The sequence below is a fragment of the Schistosoma haematobium genome, chromosome 3 (assembly GCF_000699445.3).
Source record: "Schistosoma haematobium chromosome 3, whole genome shotgun sequence".
Taxonomy (NCBI): Eukaryota; Metazoa; Platyhelminthes; class Trematoda; order Strigeidida; family Schistosomatidae; genus Schistosoma; species Schistosoma haematobium.
In genome coordinates this window covers 16,025,843-16,048,690 of record NC_067198.1, presented here as the reverse complement: position 1 = coordinate 16,048,690, position 22,848 = coordinate 16,025,843, and the positions used below count along the sequence as shown (strand labels likewise).

General features: G+C 29.2%; 1 protein-coding gene across 1 annotated transcript in view; it reads left to right on the top strand.

Annotated features, from left to right (window-relative positions):
- Positions 1–22,848, top strand: part of MS3_00005103 (uncharacterized protein) — an 84,064-nt gene that overhangs the window by 13,034 nt on the left and 48,182 nt on the right. Inside the window, exon 2 of the mRNA XM_012937101.3 lies at positions 7,117–11,398. Coding sequence (XP_012792555.3) covers positions 8,077–11,398 — 3,322 coding nt within the window. The 5' untranslated portion in view covers positions 7,117–8,076. The remainder of the gene's footprint in view (positions 1–7,116; positions 11,399–22,848) is intronic.

Below are 22,848 nucleotides of genomic sequence, written 5' to 3'. Positions count from 1 at the left end.
TTCATTTTTGCTATAATATTTAGCATAAACAAATATCATTTGAAAATACCACAGAAGACTAGGCGGAACTGGACAAGAATTTCTCCTTAGTATAAGATTCCACAGAGCCATCCATCGAGCATCACTTCTGGGATCGAAACAAGTATTTTCAGTTCTTACAGTACTCATCTTACTATGTGATCTTTGGTTTTTTTGTAAACAGAATACACCCATTAGGACACTAAATAAGAAAGATTAGTTTAGCGAAGAGTTCTCTTTTGGGTGAATTTATTTTCAAAGCTGTACAACCGCAAGTATATATATATATATATATATACTTATGTTTACAGGATGATGATAATACAGATAATAAACTTCTGTTTTACATGGTGACAGTGAAGTCAAATAAAGAAAGGTATTAAAAAAATTTTTAGAAAGCGAGGAAAGTTTAATAGTTGTTTGATTGTTAATGCTTTAAGTATTCATCAAAAATTAGATAGGGAAATTATCAATGGGAAAGGATGGCTCAGGATGATAAAACGTTGAAATTGAGATGAAATGTAATCAGAATAATCGTGGATCTTTGAGTTTAACTTATTTTTGTTTTATAAACTACTATTATTCATCATTTCATCAAGTTAGTAGTATTATTCTTGAATCAATTTTAAACATTCAGAAAATTTAAACATTTTTATTATTAATTTCACTTATCCAGCCATCTTGTACTTCATTTAAAGTTTTCTAATTTTAAATGATTTTAATCAGGTTTGAACGCGCTTCTCATTAGAAACAGACAACAGTTAGAAAAGTGTTAAAACTAGATAGGATTTTAACCTGTTAATACATATGTGAAATATTTCATTTCATTGCCTATTTTTAAGGTTAATAATGATGTATTTGTCAGAAGTCTTAAAGGTCAAGGATATTAAGAATATTATTAAGGGAGAAGAATATCAGGATAAAATAGATGCTCATACTATATACGTTTGAATGGTTGACTTATTAAAGTCAGTCTATAAGTTATCTTGAAAAGTTATTTGTTTTGTTCTGTCATAGATCTTTCTCATTCATACTATTCTACATTATAATAAATTTATATACGATTCATAATTATTTATTTTTAAAAAAATAGTTTCTGGTTGATATGTTTAAATTATTAGATTATAATAAAATGATAATTATCAGATGTTTTGTGGAGATTTTAGAAACTTCAGTAGTTGAAATCATGATTCAATTGAAGTTAGACCACTATGAAAAACCTAGAAACACTGGACGGCCTTTTCGTCCTAGTATGGGACTTCTCATCAATGCGCCTCGCGATATTCGAACCCAGGACTTATCAGTTTTGCACACGTGCGCAAATAAGTATGACTTAAATTTCATACCAAAAATACCATTCAACAAACAATAGAATGATTTTATTTAAACAAAAAGAAAACTTAATTTTCAATTACAATTTTTCTTCTTAATAGTTTACAAATCAATTTTCCTTTTCTAAATAGGGAAAGCATAATCTGAACCTCTTTAAAGAACATTGATTGTTTCTTTTCTCTTTTTTTTCTAAAGAAATGGAATATAGTTACACAATGAAAGACAAGTTTATAATATTTTTTGAACTTAGGAAAATATTTCAATACTGTTGATCAAATCTGTGTACAATTAAACTTGTTGTATGTTTCTTTATTCTGTAAGGAAGTGTAACCTTTACATTAAAAACAAACAAACAAACAAACAAAAGTCATTTATGTCAATTGAGATTGTTTTACGACTTTTTAATAATTTCTGTTGTCAATTAAAACAAGCTAAAACATTGATTTATCGGTTGTTCTATGTTAGTACTTGACTAAATATTTAAATCACATGGTTTATTAGGGAAAAAAGAATTCATATTTAGTTAATTGGTTTGAAGTAATGAAGAATTTTTGACAGATAGGAAATAATCATAGAGGGCTTTTGTAGATATTATAGTAATTTAATTGTTGAATTCATGAGTCAATTAAAGTTAGACCACCATGGAAAAACTGGAGGCACTGAACGGCCATTTCATCCTACTGTGGAACTCAGCAGTGAGCATCCACGATCCCACCTCGCGAGATTTGAATCCAGCACCTTTCAGTCTCGCGCGCGAGTGCTTAACACCTAGACCACTGACCTGATCAACATCCAACGGTGTTAATATCTAACTTCAACCAATCCACGAAATTGCACCACCGTTCATCATTGCCATCAATGGGTTACTATCTCACAACAGATCCGGTTGAACTCCACTGGTCACTGCTTCTCACTAGAACTTCAGGAAATACCTCTTGGAGACCGTCACTGATGAGCATATGATGATTATAATCAGAATTAGTTGTATCCTTCTTTAGTTTAGATTTAAAAATGCCTATTCATAAGCATATATAAAATTAAACCCTAGAATAGTTCGTTATTTTTTTATCCGCTAAAATTATGTTAAATTACTTAACTTACCAGCAGTTCTTTTCTGATACTAATTGTATTGGATTTAACTGAGTAAAGAAACGATTGAATAATCAAACTATTACAAATTTATATGTTCACATATCACTGAGAGTTAATATTTGTGGCTAAAACTAATAGCGAATTAGTTACGTAACATAATAAGATTATCAATTTCAATCTTCGATTTTCTTTTCTTCATTAACCAATTATTGATTTAATTATCTAGTTAATATTTGGTAAATATTTGAAACTAGGTAAAAATTGTTTTCAATGGGATATTGTGATTCGATATTTTGTATTACATTCTGTTTATGTATTACATGAATCAACATTATTGTCATTGATAATTTAATGTTTTAAAATATTTTTTAACAATCCTAGTTTAACATATAAGTTTTAATGGTTGAAATCATGAGTCCGTTGAAGCTAAACCACCATGGAAAACCTGGAAGCACTGGACGGCCGTTTCGTCCTAATATGGAAATCCCCAGCAGTGTGCATCCACGATCCCGCCTCTCGCGGGGTGGTCTAGCTTCAATTGACTCATGATTTTAACTATTGAAATTACTAAAATATCCACAAAACTACTTCCGGTATAAGTTTAACTTTGGTTTATCTTACTGTTTTTTTTGTCAAGAGCATTAAATTCTTCATCTGATTAGTGTTTAATTAAAATGATATCATCTATGGAACTGATTGAAACAAATTTAAAAACTTTAGGCAACTGAGTTAGGGAAGTATCTATAGATTTATATATTCAACTCAAATGGCTCACATTTTTAAGCGTAATCAGCTTTCGATGTTGCTGACTTCTTGTACATTGTCGTCGGAAGCTTGATGTCTACTTATATGGCTAATTTCAGTAGATATCGCTTACATTCTAGAATTTCCAGACATTCATCTTAAAATTAGTTATCAATGGTAGAATTTGAACCTTAATTAAATATCAATTCATTATATTTCCAAGTGTTTATAATAAAACTCTGTAGAAAACAAGATTTTTACAGGAAAAAGGATGAAATGAACTGGAAAGATGAAGTTATCATTTGAAGATGATAATGATTTAATTAAACACTGAATAATCAATAATGTCAATGTATCAATGTCTAGTTCTTATTATCGAATAAATCGATACCGTCATCCCTACGATTCGAATACATTAAATGGAGCTTATACAATTCAAAATAACATAAAGCAAACCAATGATTCTGCAGTTTTTTAGAAAAAAGATAAACTTTCTGGTTATGATTCAGTTTGAGCTTCGTTACACGTGAAATGTTTTGTTTTAACCTTAAGATGTTAACTTAGATTTTAATAGTTGAATTTATGATTAGATACAAGCTAGATTGCCATTGAAAATCCGAAAACCCTGGACGGCTGTTTTGTCTTAATATGAGATTCCTCAGCAGTGGCGCATCCACGATCCCGCATGTGGGACTCAAGCCCGGGACCCTTGGTTTCGTACGAAAACGTTTAACCTCTCGACCACTGATTTTTATAAAAGGGAGTTGTGTGCCTAAAAACTGATTGTTTTGGTTGAATTGTGAACTATGTTCGCATAAAATGATAATGAATTGAATGAAAGTTATTTTTGTGAGTACACTGAAACTTAGCAAATAGTTACAGCAACAAAAATTAAAAATTATTGAAAAAATTCTCAAATGAACTTTTATTTTACTCGACACATAAAAATTTACTGACCGTTCAGAACGGCTGTAGTTGAACGCAACGTTTTCATATTCATCACGTGTGTCGTATTCATCATAATGCGACGAGCAAGGACTTAATTGATTTGAGTGTGATTGACATACGATGTCGATTTCTATTTCCAATGGTCTAAGAGATTTAATCCCATTTCAAGATGTAATCATATCACTATTTCTGTCGGTCATAGACGGTTAATGTTTATTCGGTAAATTTTCCATCAATTGTATCAAGTGCTATTCTGTTTAATGCACACAAATCTGATAATTAATAAGTGTAAAGCATATAAAAATAAATGTTTTCGTGTATTAATTTGGATTTATTTTGATTGCCAAATAAATCCTCATCCACTGTCTTAGAGTTTTTACTTGAGTTATTCGACTCACTATTCGAAGTAGGAAAAACCAAGGTAGTGAAGTAGTCGACAGATACAACAATTTAGTTTAGGTCTATTCTTAAAAAGGTGGTATATTTCCCTTGGTCACTGAATGGTGTCATGTTTCTTCCATCCAGAGTACCGACCGAATTCTTGCTGCAGTGTGAACACTAATTAAAATAACTTGATGCCACATAGACTTCGATTTCATATTATATTTTTTGTGGTTAAACCTTGATTGTTACTGAATGACCAATCGATCAAAGTATCTTTGTCCTTTAGAAGGTCAGTAACTAGAATAATAACTCGGCAGTAAATCCTAGGTGGATAGTTTCCTGCTGACTACCTCCAATCATAAGGTTATACTTATTTGCCCAATTTTTTTCAAATAACTTATTGATTTTTAAATGTGTCAACAAATCTGGGATCTAACCGCATTTCTAGAATTTAGAAGCATTCAAAAAGTTTCTACTTTATTCAACTGGAAATATGATTTCATTAAATGTTATCATATCGTTAATATTAATTAGGTGCTATATTATAATATTTTTATGAATAAAAGTTAGCTTTAATTGTTTTAAAATAGTTGTTCACATAGATTCGAATTCATTGACAACATAGTTTTTGAGGTGATTAACTGGTTACCGATTTTAGCATAAGTATGGCATAAATTTACATTTGAGCACATGTTGATTCACTGTAATGAAGTAGACAAGCATATACGATTGAATTTTCATGGAGTTTACTGAATTCAATGTGTTTTTTTCATTTGATTTGTTTTATATCATAGCTAAAGAAATTCTATTATTCATTTAAGTGATTTACGTAAATTAATTCAATTTGAGCATAGTTCACGTAACTGACTGATATGTGATGGAAAGTCGCTTTCAATAATTAGTAAGGTAGAACGGCCTTTTAAACTATCTACTATTCAAAATGATGTTCATTCTAGAATATATAATTCTCTTGGGAATCAATGTCTCGCTCAGCCATTTATTTAGAATATTATAGGTCCCAAGTTTTTCGTCTTAACTCAGTTAACTAATAACTATAGATATTTTCAGATATTATTGATACACAGTAGTATTATTATCCACTTCATTGTAAATTCATTATACTTTTCGAATAATTACGTTGCGAAAAATACATTGAATTATTAATCACACAATTGGCCTATGAAAATTAGGGATGAAGCAGAAATCAACAGTTACTTTGGAAGATATATGATACATTGATCAAATATGAAGATAAGTTTACGACTCAGATGCATTATTATGTGGTGTTTTAAGTTCATCAAACTTGAAATCCCTGAGTTCTTTCTCATATTGGACATATACAATGGGATTTGTTGAAATATCTTAAACTAGAATGGCATATTTGTTTTCATTCATTGTTAACTAAATTTCAGTTAGGTTTAAAATTTATCGTCAGATTATTCTAATTTCTATTTATTTCTTATTTAATTTGCATAGTACATATTATCAAAGTATAAGATGACGTTTAAAATAAGACCATAGAAAAGACTATTTATTTAGTGGAAGTATGCTGGAGGGCTTGCTCTTAGAAATAATAATTGCTTTTAACCAATATGTAAATCATTACAAACCTTAAGTTATGTGACAAAGTTTTCTTAACTAACCCTGTTCAATTTTTAATTTAGGTTTAACCCTAAATTATGTCAAGTTTATCAGATATTATCATAAATATCTTTCTACATAATTTCCCTGTTCACTCATCGAACATACAATCAATATTTTCTTAATTTCTCAGTCACTGATCATTTCGTGATTTTTAAGGAATGAGCTTGATGAGTAGTTATTGTTATAATTATGAATTCATTTGTGACGAAAAATACATACAAGAAAATTATAGAATTTTTGTTTTATCCCAGTACAGTTAATTCATTAATAAGACATGAATAATCAAGTTTAAACATTATTTTTTTGAAAGCAGAGGAATCCACGACGCTCGTTTTGTCCTATTTGGGACTCATCAACTGGATGTACCTTCATCCCGGAGTTGATGTTCATTCCAGGTCTTGAACCCAATACTGTTTACCTCAAACGCCATCACGTTATCCATTTGGCTACTGAGTTCTAAGAGCCACTTACTTGTGCAATGGGGTGTAGTTTTAATTCATTTTTGCATTGGTTGTTTAAATCTTCCCATTGATGATTAGGACTGCGATTGATCAGTCATATGTTGGTGTATATGCCTCGTGTATGCATTACCTTGATTTTTGCCTTAAGTCACAAGCATTTTAAGCGCGTTCTGGAATCCACTGCTAACCATCATCCATTTCTGCTTATAATACTTGTGATTTAAGACAATGTCGAGGTAATCCATACACGATGCACATATGCCAACATGTGACTGATCAATTACAATCCTAATCATCAATGGGAAGATTTAAACAACCATTATAAAAATGAATTTGGTTTTTTTGTTGTTGTTAAGAAAAACCTATCCAATAAAGAATATATTCCCAATTGACCCAAAATAAATTAATTTTACTTTGTGTACATAAACACTGGTGTTGGCGTTATTGTTGTTGTTGTTCTTATCATTGTAATTTGTTTTTTCTTCTTTTGTAGATTAAAATAATTTTCCATACTTTTTTGTATCACATAAATTAGTGAGCGTGATACAAACACTTGTCTTTTGATATACAGCAATCATCATCATCAATAATAATAAATGAACTTCAAGAACATTAAGAAAACCTCAACCTTATAAAGACACATAATTTAGACTATAATTGTGTGCTTGTTTGTTTGTGTATGTGTATATATATATTTATGTATGTGTGTTCTTGTACATATGTGCATATCAATATACATAGATATACAGAAATGTGTTACTGTTTATATGTTCATATTTATAGGTTGTTTCCAATTTTTAACCAAACAAAATTTAACCCTTATTCTTCAATTATAAAATAATAACAGACCAGTAAACATTATTTGTCTTAGGAAGTAACACACCCAATCATTATAGAAATAAACTAACAATAACACCAAAAAAAACAGAGAAAAAAGAGAGAAAAAAATCAGAATAAACTAAGGTCATTACAAAGAAAAAACTGGGAAAGTTATGTATCATAAAATTTATATTTCTTAATCTGTTATGGAATTCATGATATTTAATTGATAAACAAACTGATATTTGGATTGATAGTTTAAAAATTTAATAATGAATGATTTTGATGGAATAATGAAATATTCTCATTATATTTTACCGAATCAATAAAAAAAACTGTCAGAATATTGAAAAGATAGGAGAGAAGGAGAGAAAGAGAAAGAAAAAAAGAAAAAAAAGAGAAAAAAGAAAATTAAAAGAAAACTTTAAAGTAATATTATATGATGTAAAGAAAATTTATTTCCAATATGTTGTCTACATGTATATTAATACATTTCTTATTATCATATAGAATATCATCATTAGCTTTACATGTAAATTGACAAATCATCAGAAAATTTTATTCAACCGGAAGTATAAAATGATAATATTCTAAAGAAAAGAATGAATAATCTAAATATGTTTATCATGATAATATGATCGATAATAAAACTTCTAAACATATCAATATTACTACAACAACAACAACTACTACTGCTACTACAATTGTTACTACTATTGTTGCTACTACTACTGACAATAAAGTGAATACCATAAATTATATTCATTTATCAAAACCAGAAATGTTGTCATCAATTAATAATAATAATAATAATAATAAATTTATTGAATTACCATTAATTGCATCTTATAGTAATGCATTTTTAGAAACAATTGCTGAAGAGACAAGTGAATTAGAAACATCAGAAAATGGAACATTTAATAATGAATTAATTGATATAGATCAAATTAGTTTTTGTACGGATACAGAATTAAAAATAAATGATAATGATTTAACATCAAATTATGCAACTATAATGATCAGTGATAATAATGAACAAAATTATATAAATAATAATTCTTTATCAAAATTATCAAATAAATCTTTATTGAATAATACATTTTCTAAACTTAAACAACATGAACCATTATTGGATCATAATAATAATAATAATAATAATAATAATAATGTAAAGACTAATAATGGTAATGGTGATTTTTGGACTATAAATTTGCCTGTTACATTGGATAATAGAAAAACGTTTTCAAATAATTATAAATTACAGAAACAATTATCAAATGAACTTAATTCATCAATAATAAGAAACGAATATTTTAAAATTGCTAGTACTACTACTACTAATACTACTGATAGTAATAGTAATAATAATAATGACAATAATAGGAATAATAGTAATAATGATGGTAAAATTCAAGGATTTGATAGAATACATGAAGAGCTTAAAGAAAATCAAAAAGGATTTATTATGAATAAAATAAATAGAACACATAAAGATTTTAGTTTACCTTTATGGAATGATGAAATAACTGATGAAGAACTATTAATATTATCAACGGATTATGACAAAAATCAATTATGTTGGACATTAACACCAAGTCAACCAATAATGACATCTTCTTTGAATTATCATAAATTAGATGAAAATGTCAAATATTTAAATGATACAGGAAATATTCCCAATTATAGTGTTATATATGAAAGTGGTAATTTTAAATGTACTCCAAATGGTAATACAAAAAACATATCAGGTCAATTAATAAAAGATAATTTTATAACTGAAAACACTGTTGATTCATTTATACAACCATTAAATTCATCACAAAATTTATCATCAACATTCCATCCATTTGTTTCTGTATCCAATACAAATAACATATGTAAAACATCAATACAGAATTCAACACGAGCACAGTTTCCTAATCTGTGTGTTCAACCAATGAAAGATATTGATTTTAGTTTCACACCTAATTTGTCTACACAAAGTTTTATTAAACATTATCCTGTTTCTAATGAAAAACCATATATTACACCAAATGATTCATTTATAGAGAATTCAATGTCCTTTCCATTTATGCCCAAGATGGTAACAACAAGTAACGATGCTATAAAAGGTTGTCATAAAGACTTCTATAAAAACGCAATGAATCAGAAACCTTTATGTACTGGATATAACTCATCTTTCAGTAGTCAATCAATTAGACCCCTAATCTCGAACTACACATCGACAAACATCCCCCGAGATTCTGATAATAAACATGATGATAATGGATTGTTATTTACGTCACATATCAGTCAAGATGGAAGCTATTTAACTGGTTGTTTGTCCAAAAATTCCATGGATCATCAATCCTCTGTTAAAGGTTTGTATGATAATTCAAACACGCTTAATCAAACACAACATTCTAGATTATTAGACAGACATACTAATTCACAGTTAAATAATTATCCTTTAAGTCAGACAAACAATTATACAAGTCTGTCTACATTTAAAACAGCGTCACGTGACTTTTCCTATACATTACCATCGACTAACAATGACTTTAATCATTCAATTTTTATTACTCCTGAAAATCCATCTGAGAAATGTTACATGGAAGAGCAAAATGATATCCACTCAAAATTAGGCCATCTTCAAACAAACTTTAACACGTTGTCATCCTCATCATTGTGTAATCAGTATAAAAAATGTAAAGACAAAACAGACAGTTTACCACCTATATTATTTGAAGAAAAACTTAATTCAAATGAAATGACATTCAATAATCAACCGATAACATATCATCATGTTAAAAGTCCTGATTTTAAGCCTATAGACTATTCAAAATTGTTTTCATATTCTTGTCAACAAAATCCTTTTATCTTGAATAAACATGAGTTAAACGAGTCTAAACTATCCTCAACAAATTTTAAGTGCCCTACAAATAGCAAACTTAGTAATGATAATCCTAAAAAACTGGATGACCAAAACCTTCAGAATCTAGAGATGAATACAGTAAAAAATTCCCAACCTAATGAGAAATTTTCTAGCAAACCGTCTAATCTTGTACAACAGTCAAAGTATTCGGAAAGTTTAAAAGCAAAATTAAATGGTAATATTAATAGTTTATTTCGTCCGTTACAAAGATCTCCAGCTGTTGTTGGAGTGAGTGATCTACTGATAAAATCAGATGCTGAATTAAGTAGTATATTAGAAAAAGTGAAAAATGGACAACAGAGTAATTGTTCTATATCAGATTCGCAAGGAGTATTGAATCAGACTATTAGTAATGATGATTCTAGTTCAGATAAAAACATAAGAAATGGAGGGGCAAATAGTAATTCTTATCATGATGATTTATCTCCGGCACGTAGGAGATTTTTTCCACAATATTTGAGTCGTGATGTTAAGCTGAATAATTCAACAGGGATTTATTGTCAAAACAATGATGATATGGAAGAGAAAAGAAGTTTTTATGATTATGGTTGTGATGATGAAGAGGATGAGGACAAATTAGATGATGATGAAGGAAACGATGATAATAGTTATCCATGCCAAGATGATATTCATGTACAGAATAAAAAAATTTACAATGATCAAAATTTAACATATTCAAACTATGTCGATAAGAATAATTCTAGTGTAATACAAAGAATACGTGATCTAGAATTACAGAATCAATCGTATCGCTGGGAGGATGACTGTTCACATTCCACAGATAATTATAATTCTTCAAGTAAAAACACTAACAATAATCTAACTAACTATGGTATTAACAACACTATTAATGAGAAACAGTTAGCAAGAAATGAAATTAGAACTGGTAACATACATAATGATAAGGAAGTGCTTAGTAGTTATGAATGCGAAGATAATGATGTGCCATATATTGACAGTGATTCGCTTGTGCTTGAATATACTCATCTAAAAGATTTCCTTCCTAGAATAGCCGACTTGGAAGAAATCACATTGAGTTCAAGTGAGTTTACTTTGTTTTTATTTTGTAATGTATTATATTATATATTTTTAAATATATTTTTTAAGTGTTTAATCGTTTTGTTACATGGACTGTTTGTGAATAGTTTAAATGCATTTGATTTGTTTGATTTTATAACCATAGTGTTGTTGAATAATGTTCTGTGTAGTTCAGAATTTCATGTACATCACAGACGATCTTAGTCTGTATGAGATTTGACATTTGGCTTTATTGATACTGTGGAAGTGAAGTGTAATTTATGCATAATGTAAATTATGAAGTGTATGAATAAATTTTTCTCATTCTGTAACACCAGAACAATACAATTTGGATTTCTTCGTAAGCTATCAATTTATACTTCCAGAATTTGTACCATTCATCTCATTAAGTTGGATTATTTAGTGTGAGAATTCATGTCCACTACATTTAAATATTAGGCATAGTATAAATGCAATATATTCTCATGTCACTGAAGTATTCAGTCGTATGACTGATGTTCAATTTAGGTTGCCTCGAAATTTGAACCCAGTCAATTCGGTTTACAACGCAGTGGCGGGTTAGTCCAATCTCTTCAACCGCCCAAATTAGAGCTAGCAAAGTTGTCCTCACTACCCAGGAACTTGGAAAAATGTATATTGAGTGAATTTTGCTGAAATATTGTTTCTAAATACTTAAAAATTAAGCTTTGTTTCATTGTAAATTAGTTGTTATACTGATAAATAAAAAAACACTGTGGAACAGCTGAAACTAGATTCTTGAAAAAATTGAAGTTATCATATATGGATAACATTGTCGTGAAAAAAGACCAATAGTTTAAGATTCAATATCTGATTGAGTTTAGATCAACTAGTGTGTGTTTTTACACCATTCATCATTTGTAATTAAGACAACTGTATTTAATGACTAATAGCATTGTTTCTTAATTTCTTAATGAATAAGTTCATTAGTTAACTAAAATAAAAAGACTGAGAAAGAAAATCGTTGTACAACCATGATAATTTGAATACGTGATTTGTCTAAATCCTACTTTATGTTCCTATCAATATGCCACACTCTTATCAAGATCCTTAGACATATCTTTAATATTAGTTGTTAGTATGTTTTTAGCAGCATATAGACAAACGATTTGTTTTTTTTCGATAATTATTATCAGATAAGCATGTATATTCTTGTTATGTAATTAATTATACATAAAGTTATTGGATTAAGTAAATATTGGATAGTAGAAAATTATTTCCCGGGAGTATCGAAGTATTTTCCATTATTCGCACAATATTCTGCTGAATATTAACATATAACAAAAAGCACACATAAGTATGTTCCACTATAAGTAGAGATGGATTGTGGCTAGTTGTACTTGTATCCCAGAGTTAATGTTCACTCCAAAACTCGAACCCAGTACCGTTCACTTCAAATGCCATTGCACAAGTAAATGGCTTATAATGCTTGTGACTTAAAGAAATGTCGAGACAATTCACACATGATACACATATGTCAATAAGAAACTGATCAACTTTAATCCTAAACATCAACGAGAAGGTTCAAAACCACACAATATCAAATGAATTTAGTACGTACCATTACCTAAAACAATACGTAGCAGTATAGAATGCTAAAATGAATACTTTCGATATAATTCTAGCAAGTTAAAAAAATTAAACAATGAATATGTGAATAATTTTCACATAAACTATAAAATCTTTAGCAAAATATCTAGAAAACTTTAGATTAACAAATGAGTAATATATAATCATCAGTTCAGAGGTTGTGGAGATTGTTAAGTTTTTGATTGAAATCATGAGTCAATTGAAGCTAGACCACCATGGAAAACCTGGAAGCACTGGACAGCCCATACTAGGACGAAACGGCCGTCCAGTGCTTCTAGGTTTTCCATGGTGGTCTATTTATTTATTTATTATTATTTATTATTAGAAGCTTTATTCAACATTATATTTTTGGTACAACATAGAATTCTCAGCATAAAGTATTTCAACAAGTTTCCTTTTCTTATACCTTGATCTATTGTGACGATAAATTTTGAATGATGACCGGTTAGATGTTAGGAGTTCGGTAATCCACATTTGATTAATGTTCATTCGTTTCAATGCATATTGCCAGCCACCATGATGTCGCTGATTGTACCTTTTTGTATCCCGTATAGCGAAAGGTTGTAAACTTTTCATAAACGCGCCTGAATAGATTGTGTGCACAATAGACATAATGATGTGCTAAAACAAACAATAAAACAGATAACTTGATGAAATATCTAGATCGGAGGAACAGGTAGCCCAGATATTCAAGCAGGCCGCCTTGGGTTAGCTTCAATTGACTCACAATATCAATCAACAATAATATATAATCATTGTATATAATAGGAAAACAATAAATGAGATTACCGAAAAAATGTATTTCATTTAAATGTTTAAAAATGTTTTGATATTTTCGGAGATATAAGCTTGGTACATATTTAAACAAATACAATGTATAAATTTAATATCACAGTCATCTAGAATTATCGATTACTATCTAAGATACATACTGGCATATAAAAAATCTGGCTAAATAGTTGTTATAATAAATCCAGTTATCAGTAATGTAGAACCTGCTATATATGTTGCCGTGCTACGTTAGCACAATAAGATGAAATTATCAGTACAATTAATAGAATTAGTAACACTGTCAATAGTATTAAACATATTAGACAGACAATATGATTCAAAAAAGGGATAACTTTTGTGTCATAAAATGTATAGGGTAATTTTTAAACTGAGGATCTGCGAGAAGACTTAAAGTGGATGCATCTTTGCAACTGCAATCACTGTGAGTGCTTTGTAGTATATTGTATTCATATTGTATTGAATGAAATGATTGGTGTTCAATTTTTTTTAAAATATTTTAATAGTTGAATTCATGAGTCTATCTAAATTAAACTACCATTAAAAATCTGGAAGCACTAGATGACCACTTCGTTCTGGTATGGGACGCGCTAGCGATTCGGACTCAAGATTGTCAGTCTCGCACGCAAACGCTTAATCCCTAGATCAATGAGCTGGCTGATATCCAAATGTGTTAGTGTCTAACTTCAATCAAAACATGATAACTTTTAATGTGGTGAACACCAAATTGAAAGTTGAACAAATTTCCTCCTAACGTTTGATTCAGTTGTTTATAAACTTATTAATTTCTAAACTTTAATAATAAACATGTTTCTTTATCCATTAACAAAACGCATACAGATAGGTAGTCTTATTAACACGACAAAAACAATAATGACACTTTTTTTTAACAAAAGTAGGTCTAATTAGTGAGTGAACTAAAGAAAATGTGAGAAACACTCTATAGAGAACTGAAATCTAACAAAGAGTGAGGACAACAATTTGAATTATATTGCCTTTCTATTCTAAAACAAATTGTTAATTTTGAAAAGAAACCACCTTAATTTCTATTATGAACTATTTCAAAGAGAAAGGATTGAATAAAAAAAGTTGATAAAAGATACTTGTTAAGGAAAGACTGGTTTTGAATTATCTTATAAACTATGAAATTATTTGTTTTCTATCCAATTGAATTCATTTTAAAATCATTTTGGAGCTATAACTTACTAACGCCTGTCACTCCTCATAGGGGAGCATAGGTCGCTTACCAAAATTCTCCATCTAGCCCTGTTCTAAGCAGTCCATCCAAGTTGTTTTCAGTCGCTATTCATTCCTTTCATATCTATTTCCAATTTCCAATGCAATACGTTCTTTAACATTTCACTTTTCCGGTTCCCTTCAGGATCCCAAGTTAGTAATTGCTTCGTGATGCAGTTAGATGGTTTCCGCAATGTATTCGGAACTATAACGGATTAATTTAAACAAGCGGTTTATGATAAGATCAGTATAATTTAAAGTCATGTAATAGAACATTAGTGAAAGATTCATAGAAGTTGAACCGATCTCAGCATCATATATTATCTTAAATGGATAAATTTACTCGAAACATTTATTCTTTGGAAAACTTTCAGATTTTATTTACTAAAAAAGCCAGTGGAAGATAGTCACACAACACTGTAAATTGAATCAAGTTAAACATTAACACCATCGAATGTCGACTTAGTGGTCTATAGGTTAAGCGTTTGCATGCGAGACCGAAGGTTCTGGGTTCGAAGCCTGCGTGCAGGACCGTGGATGGGTAGTTCTGGTGAGTGCCATACTAGAACGAAAGTATCATCCGATTCTTCCAAGTTTTCAATGGTTTTCTGGCATTGATCGGTTCATGATTTCAATAAAAATAAGTTTATATTTAAGGAATAATATTCGAATATACATTCTAAATCTGTTTTTAAAAGAATGATTATGATGTCTCATTTTTTATTATTACACTATCATCTGATTGAGGAAAAATGAAGATAAAAAAGGTTCATCTCTGAAACTAAGTTATGGTAGAAACTTATTTACACTTATTTTGCTAAGTAATGTACATAACCTCCTAGTCTTCATAATGAAATCCTTCCTAATTTAATCGTAAAGTTCACAAGATAGGCGCTGTGCATTGGATTTATCCTTACTAACAAATTAATAGGCTATAGGTGTTTCATTTCTGTGTGACTTATACATTTTGTTATACTAAATTTCTTGTTTAATTCATTCTGTAGCTCGTCTATTTTTACTAGTCCGTTTTGTCCAAGCGGTTTTAATTTACTGGATGACCATACTCTTTGGAATTCAATTTATCATTCTGGTGTATATAATGTATCTGAATGTGTTGAATGTTTCTTAAGATCATTTTAATAAATAGTGGGTACATTATTAATGAATAATGATTGGTTACTACGTTTATGTTAAATACAACATTCACATTACATGCCGTTTCAAATGAAATTTTATTTTTCAATATGCTTGAATTCTTTACTTTATAATAATAACTAAAATGTTTGTTGACACAAATTTAGGTTTAATAAAGCCAGCTTACCATAAGCAATGTGAATACTTAAGTTCACTCAGTATTATTTGCTTGTATCTTCTCATTGCTACTAAGGACTACAATTGATCAATCTCTTGTTGGTATATGTGCATCCTGCCTCGATATTGCCTTAAGTCACAAGCTTTATAAACAGAGATGGATGGTGGCTAGATGTGGAATCCAGGGTGTGAGTTTTGTTCTATTTAGGATTCGTCGGCTGAGTGTACCTTCACCCCAGATTTGTTGTTCACTCCGGGACTCGAATATTTAATGTTTACATGAAGACGTAATAAACAGCAACTTAAAAATCACTCACTTGTCAAATATAATTGTTCCAAATTTTAAATCAAGAAATATAATTCATTGAGTATTGTAAAGTTGATCACTGAAACTAGTGAAATATTCGTCAATTTTTCACGAAAATGTTTCAACTCGATATATTTCAGTAAAGGTATAAATAGATTATATAAATCCTTTATATATGTGCTCTTGGCATATATGTATACTGTAAACTATTGTATAATCTTATACTAATAGCAAACTATTTCACAGTTCTCTTTTATTATGATCATAACCCTAAATAATAGTACTTAGAAACGATTACTTAGTGAAATTTTGTTTATAAGTGAATTGTAAGTCTCGGTTCACTATTACAAAGAGGGAAACCAAGGAATCGATTATATATATATATATATATATATATATATATATATATATACGTCAGTACTTGGAAAGCATATTAAACTTCAGTTTGTACTAGTCAGTTAATATATAAACTGACCTTTGTCTGGCACTTGAAAGTGTATTTCATCACTTACGTAATGTTTATTTAATTAAATAAAGCATAATCACATTAAAAAGAAAAAGAAATGTACTACTGTATATTAGAAAATTCTACATTATTCTTAAATCTGTAATGCATCTGTTAAATGTTAAAAAAAAGAACTAAATTTAAAACCCATATGAAACAAAATTCCACTTGAAAAATTTTGTTCCATACCCTAATGACTATCAATGTTAACTCATTTCAGTAATCACCTTATTTTTTCAAAAAACAATAATCTTTAGTCTGTGGGGATTAGCTAAATCAGTAGACATTCATTGTTTTTGTCGTTGTTGTTTTTTGAAAAAAAAACGAATATCGTAGGTTTTTTCTTTGTATCCAATTAAAATGATATGCTTTCTTTATTATGTCTGTTAAATAAGGCGCCAATAAAGCGTCTGTTACGTGAATTATTATTACTAATATTACTATTATTATTATTATAGTTATCATTCACAGTAAAAGTTATAATTTCCCTATTGGAAATTTATTCAAATAAAAATACCTTTAACTATAAGTTATTATTATAACATTTATCATTGTGATATATATTGCGTGTATAGTGTGATGTAATATTAGGTAATTGGAATATTTTTATTCCTTGAAATTTTATTGTTGCGATGACAATATCAAATCTTTTTAAAAAAAACAAACGAACAAAACAAAAACCTCATGATTTCATAGACTGAATTTAAACAAAACTATTTTAAACTGATTCAGATGAATAGTATATAGTATAAATTAAAATATAAAGAATTATAATGTAAAATAATATATATTCTTTTTTCACATAGATACTTGCTTTGTTCATTAATAAATACGTCATTGTATTAAAAACAAAAGAAAAAACAATAAAAATTTACTAGTATAGGGGTTGTGGAGATTATTAAGTTTTTGATTAAGATCATGAACCGATTGATGTTAGACCACCGTTGGACACCTGGAAGCACTGAACGGCCGTTTCGTCCTATTGTGGGACTCCAGTACTTAATTACGTAATGGGATTAAATTACTTACATGAGAGGGTTTAGTTGGAAGTTATATTGAAGACATATTAGTGTAGTATAGCAAAGGCGTAAATAAATTTAACAGACCTTTTTAATTTAATACACCCTTGCTATACTATACTAATAAGTCTTCAATATAACTTCCAACTAAACCCTCTCATGTAAGTAATTTAAACCCATTATGTAATTATGATTTTAAATATCGCAGATTGTAAGCAGCTGACGAGAACCAACGAAATCAAATGAGAGACCAGAGGCCCTGGGTTCGAATCCCGCGAGCGGGATCGTATATGCGCACCGCTGAGGGGTCCCACGATAGGACGAAACGGCCGTCCAGTGCTTCCAGGTTTCCAACGGTGTTCTAACGTCAATCAGTTCATGATCTCAATCAAAAATGAAAATTTAGTTGGTGTAATTGAAAAATAAACTTCTCGTTAAGGAAAACTCAAAGTATTGAATATTTGGATTAATTTAATTGTTTGTCTATTTGTCAAGGCATATTCTACAAGAAATACTCTGAAGAAGTGGCTTACATGAAGTCACGGAACGTCGAAAATACAATTTTTCCACTTATAGGGATATAATAAAAAATATAGTTATTATTGAATGCACATAAGAGAAAGTTAATGTAACTACAAATTATATATACTTTAAAGATGAAATCGGATTCTCAGTCATACACTTCGAATAATTTAGGTGGTTAAAGGAAAGAAGAGGATTGAACAAGTTGCTATGTATATCTGTCAAGGTTTGCATTTACCCATTGTTGATGATTAGAAATACAAATCCGAGTATAAAATGAAAAGTAATTGACTCAAGTCTAGGTGGGAACAAAAACATTAGGATATAAGGACATCCAGCCGATGAGTTCTATAAAGCACAAAAAGCGTGTGCTGAATGCCACCGCCAATCACCATCCAACTACATCAAAAGCATTGGTTTTGTCTAGACAATGATGTAAAGTCTTATTTAAATTTTTTCTTCAGCATTCAATGGTTTTCGTGATGGATCTCTTCATGTACCAACTAAAGCTTAAATAAACAAATAAATAAACAAAATAATAATTTGTCACCTTGATATTTATTCTTAAAAAAATATTGTATTATACAAATGGACATTGATCCAATCATTTTGGATTTTCACAGTTAAAATCTGCTAAGTTTGAAGCGGTTACGAGTTCACTTAGACTGTGAACGGGAACAAAGACTCGGTGACCAAAACCAATAAGCTAGCTATTTGATGCGTCCCAGCCCCGCTAACTAGAGGAAGAAGTCCAAGCTTGGAATGGGGAAGTATATTCCGCAAACAGCCAGAAACGAGCGATGACAACAAACACAAATCAAAACGTATATATACAGCATAAAACCGTCCTTGGGGAGAGTTACAAAATAGCATACTAAAAGACAAAACGAATCAATCGCGTTTAAGATTCTCCCGAGTGGAAAATACGACATGAAGGTGAAAAGAGCTCTTTTGGTGCGAAAACAAAGAAATGCAACTTTTCTAAATAAAATTACGAAATTAGGTCCTTTCTGAATTGCGTTCTGGGGATCTAACGTCCTCAACAAAATCACAGGTTAATCTAAGCTAAACACCTGGAAACACTGGACGGCCTTCCCGTCCTAGTATGAGGCTTGTCAGCAGTGTACATTCACGATCCTGCACGCGGGATTCAAAGCCAGAACCTTCGATCTCGCACGCGAACGCTTAACCCTTAGATCACTAAGCCTGCGTCCAACGGTGTTGATGCTTAACTTTGGTCAATCATTGACCTTGTGCAACCTTTCATCCATTGCATGAAGTAGGCATAAGTCTTACCCCCGACACGGATTGAACTTCAGGGATGTTCATCTTGGAGCAGATGACTGTTATCAGTGTAATGATGTTGTAATCTTAGGGTAGTTTAAATAATAAACATTTATTAATAGACATGTAATGAACACAAAAGTTTTATTTAAATTTAAGTAATAAGTTATCAAGGAATTTCGGTACATCGAACTTTCTAAGAATAACACACACACACACGTACAAAACCTATTGAACCAACAAACCTGATTGATCACATCAAAGAATAGTTTTGTTACTTAGAGGGGTAGTGAGAGTTTTCTAAGCAGATGAACCATTTGTGCAGTGTTGTTTGAAACTTTTATTTATTTCGAAAGCTTACACTAACTAAACGATTGCTTTACACTTTTACCTATTTTAAAATGATTATAAATGTAGTAAAGAGGAAAAATGTATTTGTAAAATCTCAGCGAAAGTATTTGAAATAAATCCAACGTTTTGCCTGAATAATTTTGATGTTTGATTATATTTCCTTGAAAAAGCATAGATCAGATTGCCAGGCAAAACGATGGATTTACTTCAAATTTATTCATTGAGATTTTACAAATACATTCTTCCTTTTATATATCTTACATCAACTCGGCGCCAAAATTCTGTGAAACTATTCAATCAAATTTAGACGAAAGTTCTTATTAATTATACATAAGTCCACAAATGATAAAAAATAAAAACACATACTTTTCCTTATCAATGTCTGACAATGATCACTTTATTTAGTGAGATTGTTTTGGAAAAAAAACACCTAATGCAAAGTAACTCTACAAAACAAAATAATCATAAACATTAATTCAAAATAAGAGTTGAAGATTAATTTGCCACTATTTATTGCAGTGTATTATTGACATTGATTGAATTATTTGTTTACAATTGTTTATATAGACTATCATTAATGTCATGAATCATTTCAATTTATATCAATCTAACATAAATTTATTTACATATTTATATAAATTTTGTTTTACTGAAGTAGAAAAAAGTTACCTATTACAATATAGAACAAAATCCAATAGTAATTCGTTAAGGAAACTATTCAACTGAAATCATTTCAACTCTATACATTTATTTCATTACTTCAAATGTATAAAAGTAAAATTGATATGATACTCAGCAACAAAAAATGAAATAAAATGTTCATTGTATATCAGAATTTATTTTATTACCAAGACTATTTCAATTGTTTATAATGACTAAGTGAATACAAAGGGATTAGATAATTTACAAGTTGATTCATTTATCCTCAACCAATCAAATATGTGAATATGAAATAAAGAGTATTTTTCTTTTAATGTTCTTATTCAAACAAGATAGATGTAATCTAATCTCATCGAAGATTATAATTATTTTATTACTGATTCTATTTTGCTTTACACAAATCACTGATTATATTGAGTTTAGTTTTTATTTATGATAGAGAATTCCTAATTTAATTTATTAGAGTTTTGATTGTTTTTTCATTATTTGTATAAAGTTTTTGAAGTAGAAAAAAGAAATCTTAAAATGGAAAATGATAAATGGGAATCAACAACATAGAAACTTTTGAACATTTCAATTTTTGTTGTTGTTAGGTATCATTACCAAGGTTTGATTTGATAATTTCGAATAAATTGAGCATTGGGTAGATTGATATAAATAAATAATATATTTGTAATATCCCAATGAGTAGAAAAATGAGATTTTCTGACGTTTCGTGACTTAGTGTAAGTCACTTCTTCAGAGAATAAATGACCAAATTAAAATTAATCCAAGTTTAAATAATACAACGGAACAATGCAAGAATAATATTTGATCAATCAAAAACAGGTCTGAACAAGTTAACTTGTTTTTATTTTGTTGTTGTTGTTGAGAAATCATTAAAAAAATTTGACATAGATCATTTTATTGATCTCTATTTCTATTTTAAAATAATTTAAAGTGTTTTGGGAGATGAAAGACAAAAATGCATTATTATGTATATGTGTACTTTCTGTTTTGAATGTGATGATTAGCATGAAATGTCAGATTACTTTTTCAATGAGAATGCGTGTTATGCTACTATAATTGTCATAAATAATATATAAATAGTTACTTACTTACTTACGCTTGTTACCCCTAGGTGGAGGAGCGTAGGTCGCCTACTAGGAAATATATAAATAGACATAATATGTATTATTCCAATAATCTAAATCTTTCTTAATTGTATTAAGAAGAAGAAAAAAACAAAAAACAAAGGAGATGTAGTAAACAATCTTAGCCTGTAATATTTATGTAAATGTCAGTACATTTGTTTGAATAATTCTACCTTTGAAATAAATCAACAAAAATACATCTTATGTTACGTTGAAAAAATGTAAAAATAAAAAAAGCAATGTAATTTGTAGATTATATTTTATTAAGTACTATTTCAGTTACTACACATAAGAAATCAGTAAACATGTAAGTTTGATTAATTTCCAAAATGAATAGAAAAATTAATTAATTAGAAATTTTACAAGAATATAATCATCTTGTGGATAGTAGTCAGTTGTGAAAGTTTAATGACATGCATCACTTAGTTAGATCTATTTTTTTGAATAAGTTTCATCCTGATCAATCGACTGTTAAATATATTCGTATTAACTAAAGTATTACATAATCAATTATGTTTATTCTTCTTAGTTTCCATTGACATATTTCTAATTTTGATTATAGCTCCTTTTTTATTTTCATATCTATTGTTTCTAATTATATTCAAGATTGGACTCATAATTATTTGCTTAAAAGATAAGATAATAAAATAGTAAACATAACATTTACTTATTGAACATTAGGAAATGGAACAGTAGGTTGTGAATAACTCAGTCTTACTTAAAACAATA